This window comes from Helobdella robusta (assembly GCF_000326865.2).
Source record: "Helobdella robusta unplaced genomic scaffold HELROscaffold_12, whole genome shotgun sequence".
Classification (NCBI taxonomy): domain Eukaryota; kingdom Metazoa; phylum Annelida; class Clitellata; order Rhynchobdellida; family Glossiphoniidae; genus Helobdella; species Helobdella robusta.
The window spans coordinates 2,198,943-2,218,703 of record NW_008703664.1 but is presented as its reverse complement, the minus strand read 5'-3'; the positions used below and the strand labels follow the sequence as shown (position 1 = coordinate 2,218,703).

Here is a 19,761-nt window from a genome sequence, read left to right as displayed (position 1 = left end):
TTTATACTTATTTACATTTTCCAAGACATGTAAACAACTATCGCAAGACCACAAAAATTTTTGGAGATCTTCAACATATCGCCAATCAATTTTTCCGACGTTTCTTTGCAGCACTTTACATGACATGCACCTTAAATTATCCTTTGAAGAGACCACTTTATTGCACTTTTTTGGAGCAGCGCTCATTGCCTATCATAATCAAAAATTTACGCAAAAAATTTTCAAACTAACGGTTTTTAAATTGAACGGTAGTGATCGCATAACTAAAACCTTTCTGTTTTAACAAATTAAATCAATGCATAAAGTTAAATTGGTGAAATAATTTAAGACAATTTAACGTCCTAAAACTTTAAATATCATATATAGTTGTAATTTTAGATTCTAAGAATAAGCGAGGATAATAGGGCGAATCTAGCAAGGTTTCTAAAAAAGCTGTAATTGTTATTTATGTAGTTACTTGGATTAGTGGATTAAATTAGTGTTTTTATTACTGTTGGCATTCAAATGAACGTTCAACCAAGTTTGCCTTTGAAGCAGTTTTGCTCGGAAATCTTGAACCTACGGAATAATGATAACTTAACCAACCATTGTTGGAAGCATTGTAGTTTGTAGAAAATAAATATGATGTTGGAAATATATGGATCTTTGAATTTTTAACACTGGTGTTGGTAGTGACGATCGTTGAAGTTTATAACAGTATCTTTCACTTCAGCAGAAGATGGCAATTTTTTTTGTAACGAATCCGGTCAAATTGTGGTAACGCATACCAATTATTCTGTTAACATTTTAGTGAAGTCGTGGCGGAAATTTTTTGAGAATAAGTAACAAAATAATGAATTATTGTAAAAACATGTTTTTCCAAAAATTTTATCACATGAAAAGCCTTAATACCTAATAGTGAGAAAAACAGAAAGGGATTTTCATTAATTTTAATTATTTTGAACTTGCACTTATTTCAAATTTTATCCTAATGTAAAACTAATTTTTATTGAAATTTGTAAAAAAAAGACTGAGTGCATTTTTGAAAAAGTAACAAGTAAGTATGATGTTTCGAAGATTATCGGCAGCTATCATTTAGGACACGTTCAATAATATGAGAAAATATTTGAGGAAACGACATTTTCCTTTCTGCTAATCTACAAACTGCCAGATTTCCTTGAAATTTTTTTAAATACACGTACACACATTATCACAATCATTATCTCATTGCACCCTTCTGTTTGAAACCAATAACATAACATCCTTGCTATCTTTAGCGTGGTCACTGGTTAGGAACTTTTTATATTAGAAGGTTGATCAGCTTCTACAATTTTTTTTATTTAATTTTATATTAAATCTAGTAATTTTTATACAAATTCGACAAATTTTATTGCTTAAAAGTAAGCTATCACAGTTTGATATAAATATTAATAATAATAGTTAAAATAATGTCATTCATATAGCGCCTAATGCATAGCTTCAGGAGCGTGCAGGTTAGCAAATGCCTGCTCAAACAAATGCTTCATCAAACGTTTTTTGAACAGTTCAATTGATTGACGTTTGTTGACGAAACTTTTTAGATTCTGTAACGTTTTAATTTAAAAACAACATTATTGTCCAGAGAGAGGGCTACGACCTCTATAAAACAACCATCCTATTGTTTTCCAACGTGAGTGAGTTAGTTTGACCAATTGTATTATCATGCATATGAAATCTGGAGGAACGATCAGACACTACTGTTTGAAAAAGAGTAAAATAATATTTCACAATTAATTCAAAAACGTTTACTTTCTAAATGTTTTCTAATTAGGTAATACTATTTTGATTAATTGTTTTAATGCAAGTATAACTAAAATTAACGTTCTGTGAAGTTGCAAATGAAACAGTAGACTAACCAAAAATGCAAAATAACAGGCTGACGTTCAGATTTATATAATCACATCGACTGACCTCAGTTGCAACTATTTTTTCATTTTTTATTATAACACATCTCTGTCGAACGCAGAGCAGCGCTGCTTAGTTATGTCATTCTATACTGAATTTAAACTTTCCTACCACAAAGGTTGTACCATTTTTGTGTTATATTAACCAGTTCCTTTATTTCTTTAATAACGTGAACGGTGAGAATTCTGAGCAAGAAGGAAGATGGAAGAGAAGCAATTGAGGGAGATGCTTTATTATCTGCTGTTCGGATCGCACATCAATCACGTCATATTATTATATCGTATGAGAACTGAGGGATCCATCTAATATTTACATATTATATTTTATCATTATTTGTATATTTTTTGTTCATCTATTTATTTGTACATTTATAAAAATTTCTGATTTAGAGCGTCACACTGCTTAACTTGTTAACATAATAAATTTAATTTTCACAAACTTTGAATCACATTTATTTCATCAAATGCCTTCATAAATTAGAGAAAACGTTTCGGCATTAATTATTACGTTCAGTGTTGTAAACATGTTGGCAGGATGAAGACATTTTGATGATTTTGATGAAGATTGACACTGGTACGTTGTGAACATCTTATTTGAAAGTGATTTGATATTTGATTGAGTCTCTTTTTGATAACCAATCAGTTTGGTGCCAATAGTTGAACGCCTGTTGTTGAATATTAATTACAGACACTTTTATTGATGAACATAATTTTATTAATTTTCAATTTAAAATGATTAGTGTTGTAACACAAAATTTTATGAATTAATTTATTATTTTTATTTTGACGGTTTGTTGTGAACGCTTTTTAAATAATTTTTTATACTTCGTTTTGTATGTGCACGGTCAATCTGGTCAATCTTCTGATTATCAAGGCTGAAGTTCTTCCAATCTATTCAGAATTTCAATACATTTAATCAAATATGTCAGATAACTACTTCCATAAATTTTATTCCATGTCTTTGCACTGTTTTGATATTGATCGGCACGACGGCCCAGTGGAAAAGACTGCCTGCTCCTCTTTCGTAGTGATGTGGCTCGAATATGACAAAAGGATCCTCGCTTTTAACATGCATTGTGTGTGATGCGTCCTTTAGAATGTGTTCAGGTTGACATAAAAATTGAAATAAAAACCTTTAAGTTAATAAATGTATATAATCATATAAAATGAATAAATAAATACCCACATGCATATTTTTTATTTATATAATACATATATTTGGCATATATATATATATATATATAATATATATATATATATTATATATATATATTATATATATGTATATGTATATATATATATATATATATTGATATATATATATATATTGAATTGAAACGACCAAGTTATAGAGAAGACTGACGATGCACGTACAAACTGGCGCTATAAAGAATCACAGGAAAGAGAAACACAAAACTAAAATTACATATTCTGGACCACAATGTTGAAATCTTACATTAAAATAACAACCATTATAATTTACGACAAGCCGAATCAATCAATATTCATTGAATATTCATAGAACAAAGTCATCCGATAATAAATATTCAACAACGGGCCGTTGGAATTCTTCCTACTAATAAATTTAAAAACAGAGGAATCATCAATAATGAAAACACGTAGAAGTGTTATATTTGACGAAGTTGAAGATTGTAAAACTAATTAACACAAAGTTTCAATTCGAACACAAAAGATAAATTATGCTGGTAGAAGGCCATATTTATTTCAGTAATTTATGAAATCTACCAAATTTCTAGCTTTGGATAGTTTTTTGTTACATTTCTTAATACCCAAAACTAAAAACTCATAAATTACTGCGTTAATTTATGGTCTCATACCAGCATTCACCAAAATATTGAGAAATGTAACAAAAAACTATCCAACGCTAGAAATTCGATAGATTTCACAAATTACTGCACTTATGTATGTATAATATATAAACATATATATATTCTTTATGTTTATTTATTTTACCTATCCAATTCTAAGTCATAAATAACACTTCAAAAGATTGAACAAATGAATAAATCAGGCAGAAATAACGATAATGTTAAACGCTTGTAAATGAAGTTTATTGTTTTGGAGGGAGACAGTCTGAAGAAGTTTTAAATTTTGTAATAAACAAATAACTTTGAACTCTTGTCATTTCGCTATTAAAATATTTTAAATTCAGATTTACTATGGTAGACTGAAAAAGTTTATGTCTGTAAGATTTTTGAAATTATAGATATTGTTTTAAATATTTTCCGTTAGCCAGTGTTGATGAACGATAATCGTTGGAAGCGGCTTGCTACCAACAGGAAAGTGTCACAACAGCGCAAACCTGAGAAACACCTTGTCGATACTGATTCCAAAAATGGAGGCAAACACTAACAGACAGGAAGAAAATCATTCTAACAGACATTGACAATTTTGTCAGCGCATACATTTTCAGTGACACGAACAGAAATTTAAACAGGCTATAGAACATATCCGCAGAAACATTACTAAATGTTTGAAAAATAAATACACATACATACATACGTACATACATACATACCTTAATACATACATGCATACGTACAAACAAACAAACAGACTTAAATACACATTTCGCCAGTGAAAACATGTCGTAACATGATCATGTGAATATTTACCAAAGAAAGCAGAGACAAACATGGAAACAGAACAGAGGATCACAAACACTCACACGTGTACAAATGAACAAACATACTAAAACACACATAAAAAACCACAAACAGTCACAGACACACACACATTCTAACAAGCAGACACAAGCAAACTGACCACTGGAACATCAATGACTTTGGCATCAAAACTTCTTAACGCAAATGTCAAAGATAATTACGAATATAAATATAAATGAAAATAAAAAATAGTAAAACACACACACAGACACACAAATACTGCACATCTCATCGTCGTCGAGGACTTGCAGATAATGGATGGGCGCCAAATACGCAATTCAAAAATTTCTATATTTAAAAAAAATAACCTTTGCAATTCCATAAAGAATTTATATTTCTCGAAAAAAAACATTAAAATACAACATAAGCAATTTCAATCCACACAAACATACCAAGAGCATTAGAATTCAAACCATCAAAGCAAACAGCAAATAAGAATTTACAAATAAATTTGTTAATATACTTTGAATAAAATGTAACTAAAATATTTTCAACCAACCCACGAAACAAAAAGACAATAAAACGAATAAGCCCTTTATAGATATTTATACACACATAAATATAAATAAATGTGAAAAACATAAACACATTAAATATAAATACAGATGAATTAAATGTGTAGCAATATATACTATACATATGTGTTGATAAAGAGAACATGTAACCTACCGGTGCATAACATATGTATGTTGTATATAAAGATGTGCGCGTATACGTTCTTGAATACAAATTTTTCCGAGCCTTTTTAAATGATCAATGCCAATAGGTGGAAGTGTTCAAATGATTCTATTAAGCTGCATCTGATACGATTTCCTATTTCTTTCCCGATAAAGTTCTTGTTACTCACTGCTTACTGCTTTGATTTGGAAATTTTGTTTTGAAGCTCTGTAATGGTTATTTGTTGATTTATTTTTATAAGATATTTTCAAGACATTTTAAGTCGTTTGCTTTTGTTAATGTGATAAATATTCTATGTTGTAATTAAAACGTCACTTCTAAACTATTTTTCAATTTAGATTCTATAGACAATTAATTTTTTTTTCTAATTATTGAAACGTAAATACTTTTATAAATTTAAGTCAAATACTAATTACTAACTGTTTGGTCGGCAATTATATATTATAAGTTGTTGAAATTTGTGTTATTCATCATTTCATTATTATTGCTGTTAATACAAAAACTTGTTATAATAATAACAATAATAATTTATTAATAATAATAATGTTATTGTTGTTGCTGGCATTGTCAGTGCCAATATTAGAACAGTGATGTACTCCCTTCGCAGAACAACCGGCGGGTTGAGAAGTAAGTTCAGTTACATTCTAGAATCTTGAATTGTAGTAATAATAATTACCATTCTGAAACTATCAAACCTTCGCCTCAGTAGAGCTATTTATTGAAAGTCAACAACTGGCAAGTTAATCATGAAATGGCGTCATGTTGTCGTGACGTCAATTGTCAAAAGTTCAATTTTTTCATAAAACTCACCAAAATAATTTTTAAATATTGGTTTAATTTGAATTACTTGCTACCATCAATTAGAGCAACACGTTTTAAACTATAAGCCAGCCAGCCCCTTTCAAACTATCTTTACACGCACACACCACACTGAACTTCTTTGTAGAATGATGAATGGAAAAATAAAATTTGGATGAAGACGAACAAAAATTTATTTTACGAATAATTAAAATCATGATAACCGTAATTACAAATTTAAAACAATATTACTGTTTACCGCAGTATTTGTTTTTGCTGAAACGCGCTGAATTAAGGCGTGCATCCTTCTTGATATGGTTATATTTTGTGATTTTATGATTCGTATCATGATTCTACCCGTTAATACATATTTAGGATTCAGACTATCAGATATACAATTGTTAAATAGAAAATTGAGCAACGCTGAAAATGCTGCGACTTTCCTAATCAATTGTATATATATACACTCACGCACACACTCACGCACACACATATAATACTTCTATGAAAATATATATTTAAGATTCTTTTGAAAAACATCTGATGTCTGAGGTTCACTTGACATTTCAGCAAGTTTGTACAGTTGTTTATGTTTGGACTGGACATCCTGTTAGATTTAAGAGCATCATGTGATCGGCGTACACCAAATAACACAGTCACATTTAATTTATTGGGGTTTAATTAATTTAATTGATTTTTAAAGTTATGCAAGTGTACGTTAAATAGTTTTTGCACTGAAATTTGGTTCTTATTTTAATAACCACAGGATGGATGAACAATCGACAGCAGCATGATTAGCCCACAATGCGTGTTTCATCCATTAATTTCAATTCTATCAAGTCAGTGCATCAGTACAACTTTGCATGTCTTAGTTTGATATTTTCAAGGCTGTCTGCTCAAGGTGACTAAGTCGGGAACATAAATTTTCGGGCAAAAATTTTTTAATCGCAACTGAAAATTAAAGTTTGCAGGTGTAAAGGAGGTGCACGTGAACTGCAGTGCCTAGGTACACATGATTAAAATTCACTTTGTTCGTTACCGCCATAATTTGTGCTGGCTGGTTCAACCCGGTTCAAATTACGCAACTCCATGGTCGTAAGCATTTTTTCAAATTTAAGTTATTTTATAGTTCATTTTGAAATTTTGTACCACCCAAGTTTTGTGTTATTAAAAATTACCACAGCGTTTACCAATGCGACATTTTTTGTCGTTTATAATTTTCAACTGGTAAGGTGGTGAGATGGCCCAGTTTAAATACAATTGAAGGCATAATGAAATGGAATACTGAATGAAAATATCTTGGGTAAGATGGATCAGTCGTCTCGGTTTGCACAAATGACCAGCTGTAAGAAAGAGCGAGTTTACTCAACCAATCCAAGAATATAATTATTTTCAAGTAAAGTGCATGCAAAATAATTTCTTCTCCAATTTTACTAAACGTATGAATAATATTTCAATTATAAATTACGGTTTTCTTAAAGTGTGGAGTTACTTTTTAATGACCCTGTAACTGAGGTGCATTATTTTACAAACTCGTCCAAACATTCGAACATGTAGTCATCATAAGAAGCGTGGAAGAGATGGAGATGAATGCAGAAGCAGGTAGGCCAGACGTCGGTGGGAGGGGTTGGAAGATTTGTTCTGCTGAATTATTTATCAGGCTGAGCGACTGGCGTGGCGTGGTGTTCATGAAGTTGCATCCAACTGAAAGTCATCAGCAGCAGCAGACCAATGCGTTCTGTGTCGTCGTCCTGGTACATTTCCAGATCATATCGGTCAAATAACAATCACAACAACAACAATTACACTAGCAACAATGGCTACAGCAACATTAAACACAGAAACATTCATAAACAATAATAATTTACAATCATCTTAATGAACTGTAAAACAAGCAAACAACAACAAAAAATATAAAAATAAGTGGTCACATTTGTGGCAATATTGTTTGTTCAAAAAATCATTTATCCACTGAATAAAAATTGATCACAATATTATTTACAAATCACAAAACTTTAGATTGATTTCACCTGCAAAATTAATTATCAACAAAGTTATCCATTCTGAATTATTGTTTTGAATCCATTTTTTTGTTCTAATAAATTGAGAAACAAAATAATGCAAAAGCCGGGTTATAAAAATGGGTAGCATTATTATGATTGAATGAAATGTTACAACAGTTACAAATAAATTGTGATTCAAAGTAATCTCAATAAATTTCATTAAGCAAATTAATACAATTTATTTTTCCGAAAATTTTCATTTCACTGGGACAAATCCAATTAAATGAAAATTTTTTCAAGGGTGCCATTTATATTAGAAATTAAACTTGAAACTAACAAAACAATATAAAAAATACACAATTGTGGAACTGGACTTGAGTTTGCAACCTGTCAAAATGAAATCAACTTAGGATAAACAACAAAATCAAAAAAGAAACGTGCAACACTCTGAAGACAGACTACCACATGGCGGCCTACAACAACACAAACGTTCGAAATGTACCGACAGATTACCATCCATCACCTTTCAATCCTGTCGAAGATCGAATACCGGTCATCGTCGAGCCGTGCGACGACGACGACGAAAATGAAGACGAAGAAGATGACAAAAGCGAACGAAAGCGTCATAAATTAAGTGGACTTCAAACAACCCCACTGCTTCGAAAACAAAAACTTCAGCAAAAAATGCAACATCAATTTCAGCAACACCAACAAAAGTTTCAGGACCAGCAGCTGCAACAACAGCACCACATGCAACAACATCACCAGCAATATAAACAGCAACTACAGAAGAGTAATCCAATAACATCTTCTCATCACCCAATCTTGTTAAGTAATCAGCAAAACATCATTCCAGAAATCCACCTGACTCCACCGTCAACATCTTCCACGCCACTTCCGATGCCACGGCAATATTCCTCAAAACAGACCCTGGTGACATCTGCACCGACGCGACAGTTCAGCACACCAACAACAACCCACCTACGCTCCAACGAATCTGTTGCCGAATGTAACATAAACCGCGAAACAACAACCACAATAATCAACTCGTCTGTCTTCTCGCCAGACTCCACCTTGCTGTCCAACAACGATGGTGAATGCCCACAGCAGCAGCAGCAGCAAAGTAGTCAGCACGAATCGCAACAAGATGTGCAAAAAACTGGAAGCTACTTGAAGGATCAGATCATATCGTTCTTCCAAGTTTCAGATAACAAACTGGCACTGAAGTTGTTTGGCAATCGAAATGCGCTAATGAAAGAGAAGATGCGACAGAAAGCAGTTGGTAATTGGATCATCCATCCTTGCAGCAGCTTCAGGTTAATTATTTCTCACTTCCACTATTTACATTGGACTCATTACAAATCGATTGTTTGCTTTCTTAGTTTTTTGTTTTGCCCGCCTTTGCTTCTGTTGAAAATCTATTTATTTGTTGAGTGAAAAGAAAAGAACATTTTTGAACTGAATACATAATGAGCCAACCAAAGTCAAAAGTTGAAAATAGAAAACGAATAGTTTTTATTGAAGAATAAGTTTTTAAAACCAATTTTGAAAAAAAGAAGATCCATTTCAGTTAAGATTCGTTGCTTATGTTGTGATTATATAAATAACACCAACCATTGATTTTTCATGCTCACTATATCTAACACTGTTTCAACTTAGCCAAGGTTTGCCACAACTAACACAGACTTCGAACCGAAATGGAAATTAGTAATAATTTTTGTGTTTTTGGCAAATTAGAATGTCATGCAATTTTAATAGAATAGGCTAAAATAATTTCAATCCGTTATTAGTCATGTACCACACACACACGTACACCACACACACACGCACACGCACACCACACACACACACGCACGCACACCACACACACACGCATACAAACACACACGCATGCATAAAAACACACACAAACACACCCATGCACAAGGCGTATGTAATCAAGTGATGTCTTAGAATATAAAATTTCTGAGAAGATAGTAAACATTATTGTTTCCTGAAATTTTAATCAATGAGCTACTTTTAATCTTTCTAGACATCTACATTCATTACTGAAATTAATTCTCATTATATTTTTAAAAAATGCTCAAAAATAGAATAAATAGAATTGTTTTAAATTTCCTCAAATTAATCTGTTTAAGTTTTGCAATGTGTAAACTTCTTGATCACGCATGTACTGAAACGCTGAAATCTAATGATCGATCAACTGGAACTGATGCATATGACCAAACCGCGAAGCATCCATTTAATGTAATGACAGATAGAGCGAGAATTTGGAAGCTGAGATGGAAAGAAATTGCTTGATGCAAATTTAATTAAAGGCACGTCGTTTAACTTTGATTACTAGCTTTTATTGGTCATTTTGCAAAGTTGCAAGGCCGATACAACATTAACGACTTTCGTTTGGATATAGCAATCTTTATCTCATTCTCAACCAACCAACTTCTGCATCTATTTTGTTTTTTTTATTATTATAAATTTTACAAAAATTCCCAAAACTGTTTTGGATCAGGAAATTTTTTTTAATTTAACAAGTAAATAAAATTCATTGAATAAAAAAAATCTTAAATTCTATCATTTAATGAGTGACGAATGAGGGTGAGAATGAAAAAGTGAGCAACTGAACCAACAAAATAGTTGATAATAAATTATTTAAAAAAATGTTTGACAACTAATTAAACAATTCAATTTAAAATTAACTAATGTTCGATATAAATGAAAACGTGTGTGAGCATTCTTTAATGTAGTTTAAGTCAATTTAATAGTTTTTTGCACTTTATAAAATAAATCAAGCCAATATTTGAATAGAAATTTCTGTATAATATTTGTACCTACTCAAAAGCATTCTTGAACAGGAACAACCAATTTTATATACTATATATACAAACTAAATATATATAATATATACTGTATGTATAGTATAGCAATTTTTTTCAAATTTTTCGGGACGAACTCGTTCTTTGATGATTTTAATATCCCAGCCCGGCTATTTGTCACGAAGTTTCAAATTTTTGTCATGCTCTTTCATAGTGCAATAAGATCTATTTTTAAATTTCAAAACGTCGGGTTGAAAGTTAAAGAAAAATTTCTCTGAAGGTTCAGTCAGTGTTTTTGAGTTACCGGGGTTTACCATGTACGAACGTCAATTGCTTTTTAGTCTGTAAAAGTTCTTTAAAATTTTATTTTCAAATTGTTGTTGTGTTTATTACATTTCAAACAAACTTAGCAGGAGAAAAAATTTGATGATTTTTTTCCTCCAAAAAAACATAGAGAAAATCAACACTCGACTGAACACCGAATGAAATTGAATTAACCAGAAAATATGGAGCCAATCGGAAACATTTGTAATGAAAATTAATTTATTGCATACATACACAATGCACTTACGTCAGCTGACAACAGTTCAGCGTGTCAGATTTATAATCCAAGTTACCAAAAAATGTTTGAAGGTTAAAAATAAAAAGGATAATAAAAATATATAATTAGTTAACAATAGCAGAAACACGTGTAGGCATATTTTCTACATCTGAGAAACTTTTGAAACGTAGTGCTACGAAAAATTGTTGTGAATCAACTGGACTGGGGGGCAGGTGGTGAAAAACCAAATCATTAAAAACACCTTGGAACATAAAAATGCATATACGAAAAAGTCAAGTACGAAAATTGAGACTCTTCGGACGTGGTCACGGAACAAATAAATTAATAGATTAGCATTGATGCGGACAAAACTAGAAGAGACAAGTTGAAAAACTTTCCAAGACGTGGATGGATTATTGATTTCAATGAAATTGGCCAACGATAGAAAATAATTTTGGAAATCTACACTATTTATTTTTCGATAAATGAAAAACTTATTGTTTGACTGATTGAAGGTTAAAAGGTTAGGTCATTCATACTTTCGCACTTGCTTCAGAAGTATCAACAACAAGCACACACAGCATATATGAATACGCGTGAAACCCACCCTCACACACATTGCATATGATAGGCGGGGATCTCGTTGTATTCGAAGGCAGTCACTGCGACAGCAGGACCAGATGCCTTTAACAATTGAGCCAACACGATTGATTGATTGACTGACTGACTGACTGATCGACAGACCGATCGACCGTCCGACTGATTGATTATATTGATTTGATTGATTTTTCATTTTAATATATAATTATTAAATCGCAACTAATATTTTTAAAAAATAATTAAATAAAGAAATAAATGAGATATAAGCGAAAATTCTGTTTCAAGTTATTTAGTGACATGTTCGTCCGACAGGAAGTTCTGTGAAATTATCAACCACACGTTCAAACCCTGCTGTTAAATTTCATTCGAAGCCGTCAACAGAGTAGTACATACAGATGTACATTTTTTTAATTGATAGAAAACACCAACTTCATGTCAATGAAAGCCAAATGAAAAACCTTTTTTTAATGCGATTCAAACCTGCGAAATACCGTACCAGCATAAATACCTAAAAACACAAATACAGAATACTATACCAGCACAAATACCTAAATACACAGCATACAATCGAACGTGAACTTTACCATACGAAGTTAATTTCTTAATTAAACATCTCTGTCAACATTTTCAATGAGCATTTGTATGTATTAGTTTGTATTTTTGCATTAGTTTAGCCGTATGTTCGTGTTACATTGTGTATTTTTGTATGGGTTTGATGTAATTTGTATTTTTTGTATGTGTGATATATTTTTTGTATGTGTGATCGTGTATTTGTTGTAGAAGTTTAGTGTATTTAGTACTGGAGGACATTGACAAAAGTATTTTCACATTTTTGTCAACACGCGCAAGCATCATCGTAGGTGGGAAGCAACAACGAGTGGTGTTTAATTATAATCTGTTGTTGTTGTATGTTGGCATGATGTTGTTGTTGTTGTTATGCGGATGGTTGAATGGTTATGTGGTTGTGTTGGTGATAATTGAGTTGTGGCTGTTGCCGCTGCTTCTGTTGTTGTTGTTGTTGCCCCGAGTGGCGTTGTCGAAATTGTTGTATCTTAATAGATTTTTCCTGTTGTCAAGATTGGTTTTTGTTTTTGATAGCATGGTGTTGTTGACTCTGCTGTTGTTGTTTTTCTGATTACACCCAAAATATCTTCGTCAAGTTTGTCGTTGCTGTTGTTGTGATCTCGGTTTTTATGTGATATTTTTCATGTAAATGACCATTTAAATAGAAGTATTCAACTGTAAGTTTTCAAGTTGAAATAGGATTCGCAAAAATTTTTGGCTCAAAATTAAATGCCACAAGATTGTGGACATGATAGCAAATACAATTAAAAAATGAAAATTTATTTAAAAATTTTTGTCGATGTTTCTTCAAATTAACACATTTATTTCAATTCTGTTTGTTGTATTTATTTTTATTCAATTATATATAATTAAATTTCAAATAGAACTTTAATTACGTTTTATCAAAGTTTTTTCAAAAAAAGTTAAAGTCTCCAAAATTCACTCTTCAAATATTCAGTAGAATCAACAACACACAAACGACATATGTGAATACATGAAGCATAGGATCCTTTTGTCGTATTCGATACCGTTCGCTGCACGCACTGCGGAACTGCAGCAGGCGACCTTAACCACTGGGCCACAACTTTGTTGATACTTTTACATTTGATCAATACAATTGTTTACACGTAGGTGGCTGCTTTTATATGAAAATCCCTGCAAAATATGACCGCACTGTACACGTCCGCTCATTTTTTAATCAAGTTTTTCACCTTTTTGTGGTTTCCATTTTTCTGGTTGGCTTTGTTCGTGTGTGAAAAGAAATAGCTTTCAGAAATTTCAATATCAACAATGATGAAAGCAACCATGATTATGATGAAGATAATGATGATGATGATTTTATGATGATGATGGTTGTTATGATTTCGGTGATCATTTTAGTGAGGATGATGATGAAAGTTGGGAGGATTATGATGACAAGAGGGATGACGATGATAACGATGACGACAGTGTTGATTATGGTGATGATGACTGACAGTGATGATGATGATCATGACGATGATGATGATGATAGTTTCCACCACTGGTGCTCTCCAGGAAGTCTCATTTGTTAAAGAGCAGATAATAATGTTAGTTTTAGTGTTGAATGAATAGTGAGGTAGTGATGAGAAGGATGATGATGATTGTACTGATGATGCTGATAATGATGATGATGATAATGATGATGACGTTGATTGTACTAATGATGACGACGATGATGACGATGATGATGATGATGATGATAATGGCGATGATGATTCTCTCATATATGCTGATGATGACGATGAGGCATCTGATGATTATTAACAGGCTTGAGATGATAAAGAATAGTAATTCAAAAATTGTGTTAAGAAAATGATAAGGGTGATTTTGTATTGTTTTTTCATAATGCAATAGAGACAACAAAGAATGTTGGGCAGCAGTGAACATAAAAGTGCAAAAAACGGTAATTACAACAATTTTTATAAATGTATAACATAAAATTTGTTAATTGTAAATTCTATATTTATAACAATCCATAAATGAATGAATTAAAACTTACAAAACATTTTCCCGGGACCAACGACAACACCATCAAAGTCAGCGTCACATATGTATGTAACAGCCACCAGCATTTTTATCTGCAGCTGCAGCATTGTTTTCCTTTCTCCGTCAAAAAAATTTTGATAATTTTCACTTGACAGACGCCAACAGTTCTCACAGTTTGGTCGAATTAACACAAGAATAATAAATTAGAATATATAATATCACAGAATAAAATTAGGGCGAGAATAAAAAATTAGGAAGAACTCGGGCACTAAGGCACACAAATTTTTTTTTACAATTCAAATCATCAGAATCAACAAATCAACACAACACACACACACCTTACCGAGAGAAAGGGAGAGAGAAAGAGAGAGAGAGAGATAGAGAGAGAGATAGAGAGAGAGAAGAGAGAGAGAGAGGGAGAAAGAAAACGTGAATACCAGTGAAACAACGCACCACATACATCGCATGGGATGAGTTGGGATTTATTTGGGATTTGGGATTGGAACAGCAGGACCAGGTATCTAAGCCGTTTAATTATCTCACTGCTGGAATTCTCTTAAAATACGCATTTCAATTTTAATTAATAGACAGACATTTCGACGCTAGGTAGTTGGCAGTTTTTTTTATCAGCTTATTTTAACATTTATGAGAACAAAACTCAACTACATTTTTAAAAGATTAATTCATCTTGAATAATGTATCTTATCACAGTTTTTAATTAATTATAAAAATATAAACATTTTTTAATATAATTTTAGTTCGATAATAAAATAAAAATTTCAAATTTGGCAAAAACACGATTTTTTAAATGATACAAATAGTAAAATATATAAAATATTTATATAATTATAGCAGAAAAATGTTTATTAAAAATTAACAAAAAATTCATCGAAAATTGATTCATATTTGTTAAATATGGAGATTTGAAGTTATTCTCTTGGGTATAACAAAATTACAATTTGATCTATCTATTGCACAATGAAGTTAATCAAAAAGTACAATCTCATCATCACTGGCCATGGCTGACATCATTACACCATCATCATTAACATAGTCACATCATTATTAACATTTCCAATACTTTGTCATCATTATTTAAAATTTCAAAAAAATTTCGTTGAGATATTTGTCATCTTCATCTTGATCTTATAAAGATTATCAACCTTTTTTCATCATTGTCAACATCATTTTAATCATCGTCTTCTTCGCTATTCAACACTAGCAACATCCTTTGTATCATCATCTTCGTATATTATCCTCTTATTATATCCTCATCACCAATTTATTGATATCACATAATCTTTACCAACATAGTCATTTTTACCACCATAATTTTTTTTTTTTTACATTTTAAGAATAATAAAATTAATTTTTCCAGTCCTTTTTATTAATTTTTTTAACAAAAAGTTAAGTGGCCTGATCAAACTGCCAGTCTCTGCTTAATAATTCAATCTTCATTATTTCCTCTGTCAAGTGAATGCATTTTTCTTCTTTACTCTTCATCTAACTTCATATAAATTTTTAAAATTTTAAACCAAACCTCACAAGAAAAACTTACACAAAAAAACACACACACGAGCGCCTACACAAATACTCATACACATACAATCACAGGCACAGACACAAGTATTGACTTATTGTCATCGTTATATAAATATATAAAAGTTTTGTTAAGCTCAATGCGTAGAGATATAATCAAACAGTTTTTAAAGTACAGTTTGATTTTTGTTATTTTATTAAACTTTTCACTCGGTGCTTCTTTTCGTCCGGAGTTCAACTTCGCTGCATTCTCATTCATTTCTTATTGTATTTCTAAAAATGTTCCTTCCAGGACATTCATCATTGCCGCTCTTTTATGGTCGAATGATGCTTTTTCTTCTTTTTTTGGTTTCTTCTGCAGTAGAGTTCAGATGAAAAATCAATAGCTACATTACCCGCGAGAGTTATTTGCATTGTCCGCTCTAACGTTCTTAGCGGGGCAATGTTTTCATAAAGCTGCACAATTTCTTCCTTTCAAAACTTTCGTAAGTTGATTCTCCAAAAAAAATGTGTTTCGGCTAAATAAAGATGAGTCTTTTAAATATAAATATGGCAAAAACAATAAATGAAAATGCTCCATGTTTCAATTTATTACAGCATTTAAAAACGAAAGCTAAAAACAGAAAAAAATAATGCCGTCAATTGGAAGGAACCACGTTATTTATCCGGCGTGTTGACTGCAGTCAAACAAATCAATGTCATTTAAGCACGGCAGCATCATTTGAATGTACAAATAGACAAAAATCTTTGAAACAATTTATTCCATTGCACTGTGTTCTTCTCACAAAACCAACATAACCACAGCAAACATCGTTAAAAATATGCACCCTGCAACACATAACATACAACAACAATAACCTGTTGTAACATTGAAATCAGCAGCAGCAGGCAAGAACTGTGCAAACAACAACGTTGGCCAGCAACGACAGACAAAAACAATTTCGTGGTTTAAATGAAAGAAGCAGTAGCAAATTTATCAGTGGCTGCCTGCCTGCCTGCCAGCCACAAAAGATGTTCGCATCAATGAAGTTCACCATCATCAATAATTTCAAATTATCGATCGGGAAATTTTTTATTTATTGATCCGTCTTGCTCGTTTGTTACTTTTCGCCTGTGCGTTTTTAAGCTTCAGTCAGACGTAGAGTAGAAAAAACATAACAATATTTATACAGATATCTAATCTAAATATATAAGTATTGAAATGATCATTAACAACACAAAATAAAACGCTCAAACACACAAATTAACACACACACACAAACAACCATATACATACACATACATACATACACACAACACATGCACACAACAAACACACACCAACATAGAAACACTTACAGGAACTGGCAGGCAAGTCAGCATGCATGGACATCTACATTGTTTTGCAGATAAGGCAAATTGTTTCCCGCTCTTAGAAATATTTGCAAAGGAAGAAAATAAAACATGCTCGACCAGCCTAACTATAACATAACAACTACATAACAACCACACAACGCCCTCAACAACAACAACGATAACTGTTTAAATATATTTTTCTCACAAATTTAAAAATTAGTATTAGAGGTTTTTTTTAATGAATTTAAGCAACACAACCATGAAAATACATTCTCGAACCACAAATTGTATTGAGCCTGACGTTGTACTAACTTAAAATGCTGAAATATTTTTAACATCTAACATCTAATTATCGAACTGAAACATGTCAAACTTTTTTTTTCTGACAATATAAAAATTTTCATAGAATGCAGTGAAATATTGAAATCAAACCTCTCCTTACAAATATCGCTATCTGCCAAAATTCTGCACACACATGTGCCATTTTCCAGTTAAAATTGGAATAGAAACAAATTTTTAATAAATTTAAGACGTCCACATAATTTTTGTTATAATATTACAAAAATTTTTTTTTTCGCCAATTTAAATTTTTTGGTTTAGGTAAAACAAATGTAACGCGTATATAATGTTAATGAAATTTGGAAAATTTTTGAACAAAAAAAGAGGAGGCAAGATAATGGAGTTCATTTTCGTAGATAGAACGAGCATAAATTATGGCATGTGGATTGTCTCGAAAAATTATTTTCCTTTCTACTAAATTCTCGTTATTGTTCAATTAATAATAATCCATGCTAACTACTCTATCCATATCTCACTAAAATGTTTCAAAACAAAAGAAAATCGTTTGAATTAAATTTACAGATTGTTTTTTTTATGTTTATTTGTTTACAAGCTTCTATAACGAAACCTAACTGATTTCTTTGGCCTGTAGACTCGTTGAATGATTTTAAATAAAAATACTTGCGTGCAAGTAAAATGTTATATAAAATTTAATTATTGAATTTAATTACTGCAAATAACTAAAATAAAATACAAAAAAGGATTAACAAAATAAAACAATTAAAAATAAATCCAAAATTTATTTTAAATAAATCACAACCGCCACATAAATCGTACACATAATCAAGAAAGCAACGTTACAAATTTGTGACAGCCATTAAAAGAGATACACAGCTGTTGTAAGTGTTGCGTTATTAACATTAAAACAATCTTACTTCCCGGTTGTAATATCTTATCGGGGCGAGGCTAGCTAAACGCTATTGAATGTAGACATTTGGAGTAACGGTATCCAGATACATAAAAGAGGGATGGTGTTTTTGTAGAAATATAGATTTTATAAGATGGAAAATCAATAAGAAACTAACTGTGCGTGCTGATCTGGATGATGATGATGATGATGAAGATGATGATGGAGATGATGATATTGATGAGGAGGAAGACGATGATGAGGAAGATGATGATGAGGAAGATGATGGTGAGGAAGATGATGGTGAGGAAGATGATGGTGAGGAAGATGATGGTGAGGAAGATAATGAGAAAAATGATGAGGACGATGAAGAAGATGATTAGGAAGTTTATGATATCAAATAGAGTATAATTGAAGTTGATGTAGTTGATGATAAAAAGAATGGTCATAATAAAACCGATGAGTAACAATCTGATGTTGATGAAGAAAATTTTGATAAAGATGACGGAAACAAATAGTAAAGAAAATAATGACGACGACGATGATGATGATGATGAAGATGAAGATGATGATGAAGATGACGATGAAGATGACGATGATGATGAAGATGATGATGAAGATGACGATGATGATGAAGATGATGATGAAGATGACGATGATGATGAAGATGATGATGACGATGATGATGAAGATGATGATGAAGATGACGATGATGATGAAGATGATGATGAAGATGACGATGATGATGAAGATGACGATGATGATGAGGCCTTCTTTGAACGGTCTCGTACACGTGATAATGTAATGCATCCATTTATTGATCCACCACTAAAATGGTTGCTGGTGGTTTTTATGATGATGATGATGATGAGGACAACGATGATGATGATGAACAGGATGATGATGATAATGGTGATGATGATGGCGATGATGACGGTGTGGTTGTGATTGTGGTGTAGTCATCACGGTGGTGACTGCATCAATGATAATGTTGAGTAGAGTTTATCACATTGATAATGACGATGTTATCGAGGACCATTATGACGACGATAATGACGATGACTTAACTGTTGATTATGATGACGATG

At 31.7% G+C, this 19,761-nt stretch overlaps 2 protein-coding genes across 2 annotated transcripts in view; both read left to right on the top strand.

Moving 5' to 3' along the window:
• Window positions 1-6,889: 6,889 nt before the first annotated feature.
• Window positions 6,890-7,869, top strand: HELRODRAFT_167876 (hypothetical protein; the record flags this gene model as incomplete). The annotated part of the gene is made up of 2 exons (XM_009013602.1): window positions 6,890-6,986; window positions 7,643-7,869. The coding sequence occupies 2 exons, from the start codon at window positions 6,890-6,892 to the stop codon at window positions 7,867-7,869; spliced, it is 324 nt and encodes a 107-aa protein (XP_009011850.1).
• Window positions 7,870-8,988: 1,119 nt separating this feature from the next.
• Window positions 8,989-19,761, top strand: part of HELRODRAFT_72757 (hypothetical protein) — a gene marked incomplete at both ends in the record, with an annotated part of 44,576 nt that continues 33,803 nt past the window's right edge. The window contains one exon of the mRNA XM_009013601.1: window positions 8,989-9,404. Within this exon, the coding sequence (XP_009011849.1) occupies window positions 8,989-9,404 (416 nt within the window). The remainder of the gene's footprint in view (window positions 9,405-19,761) is intronic.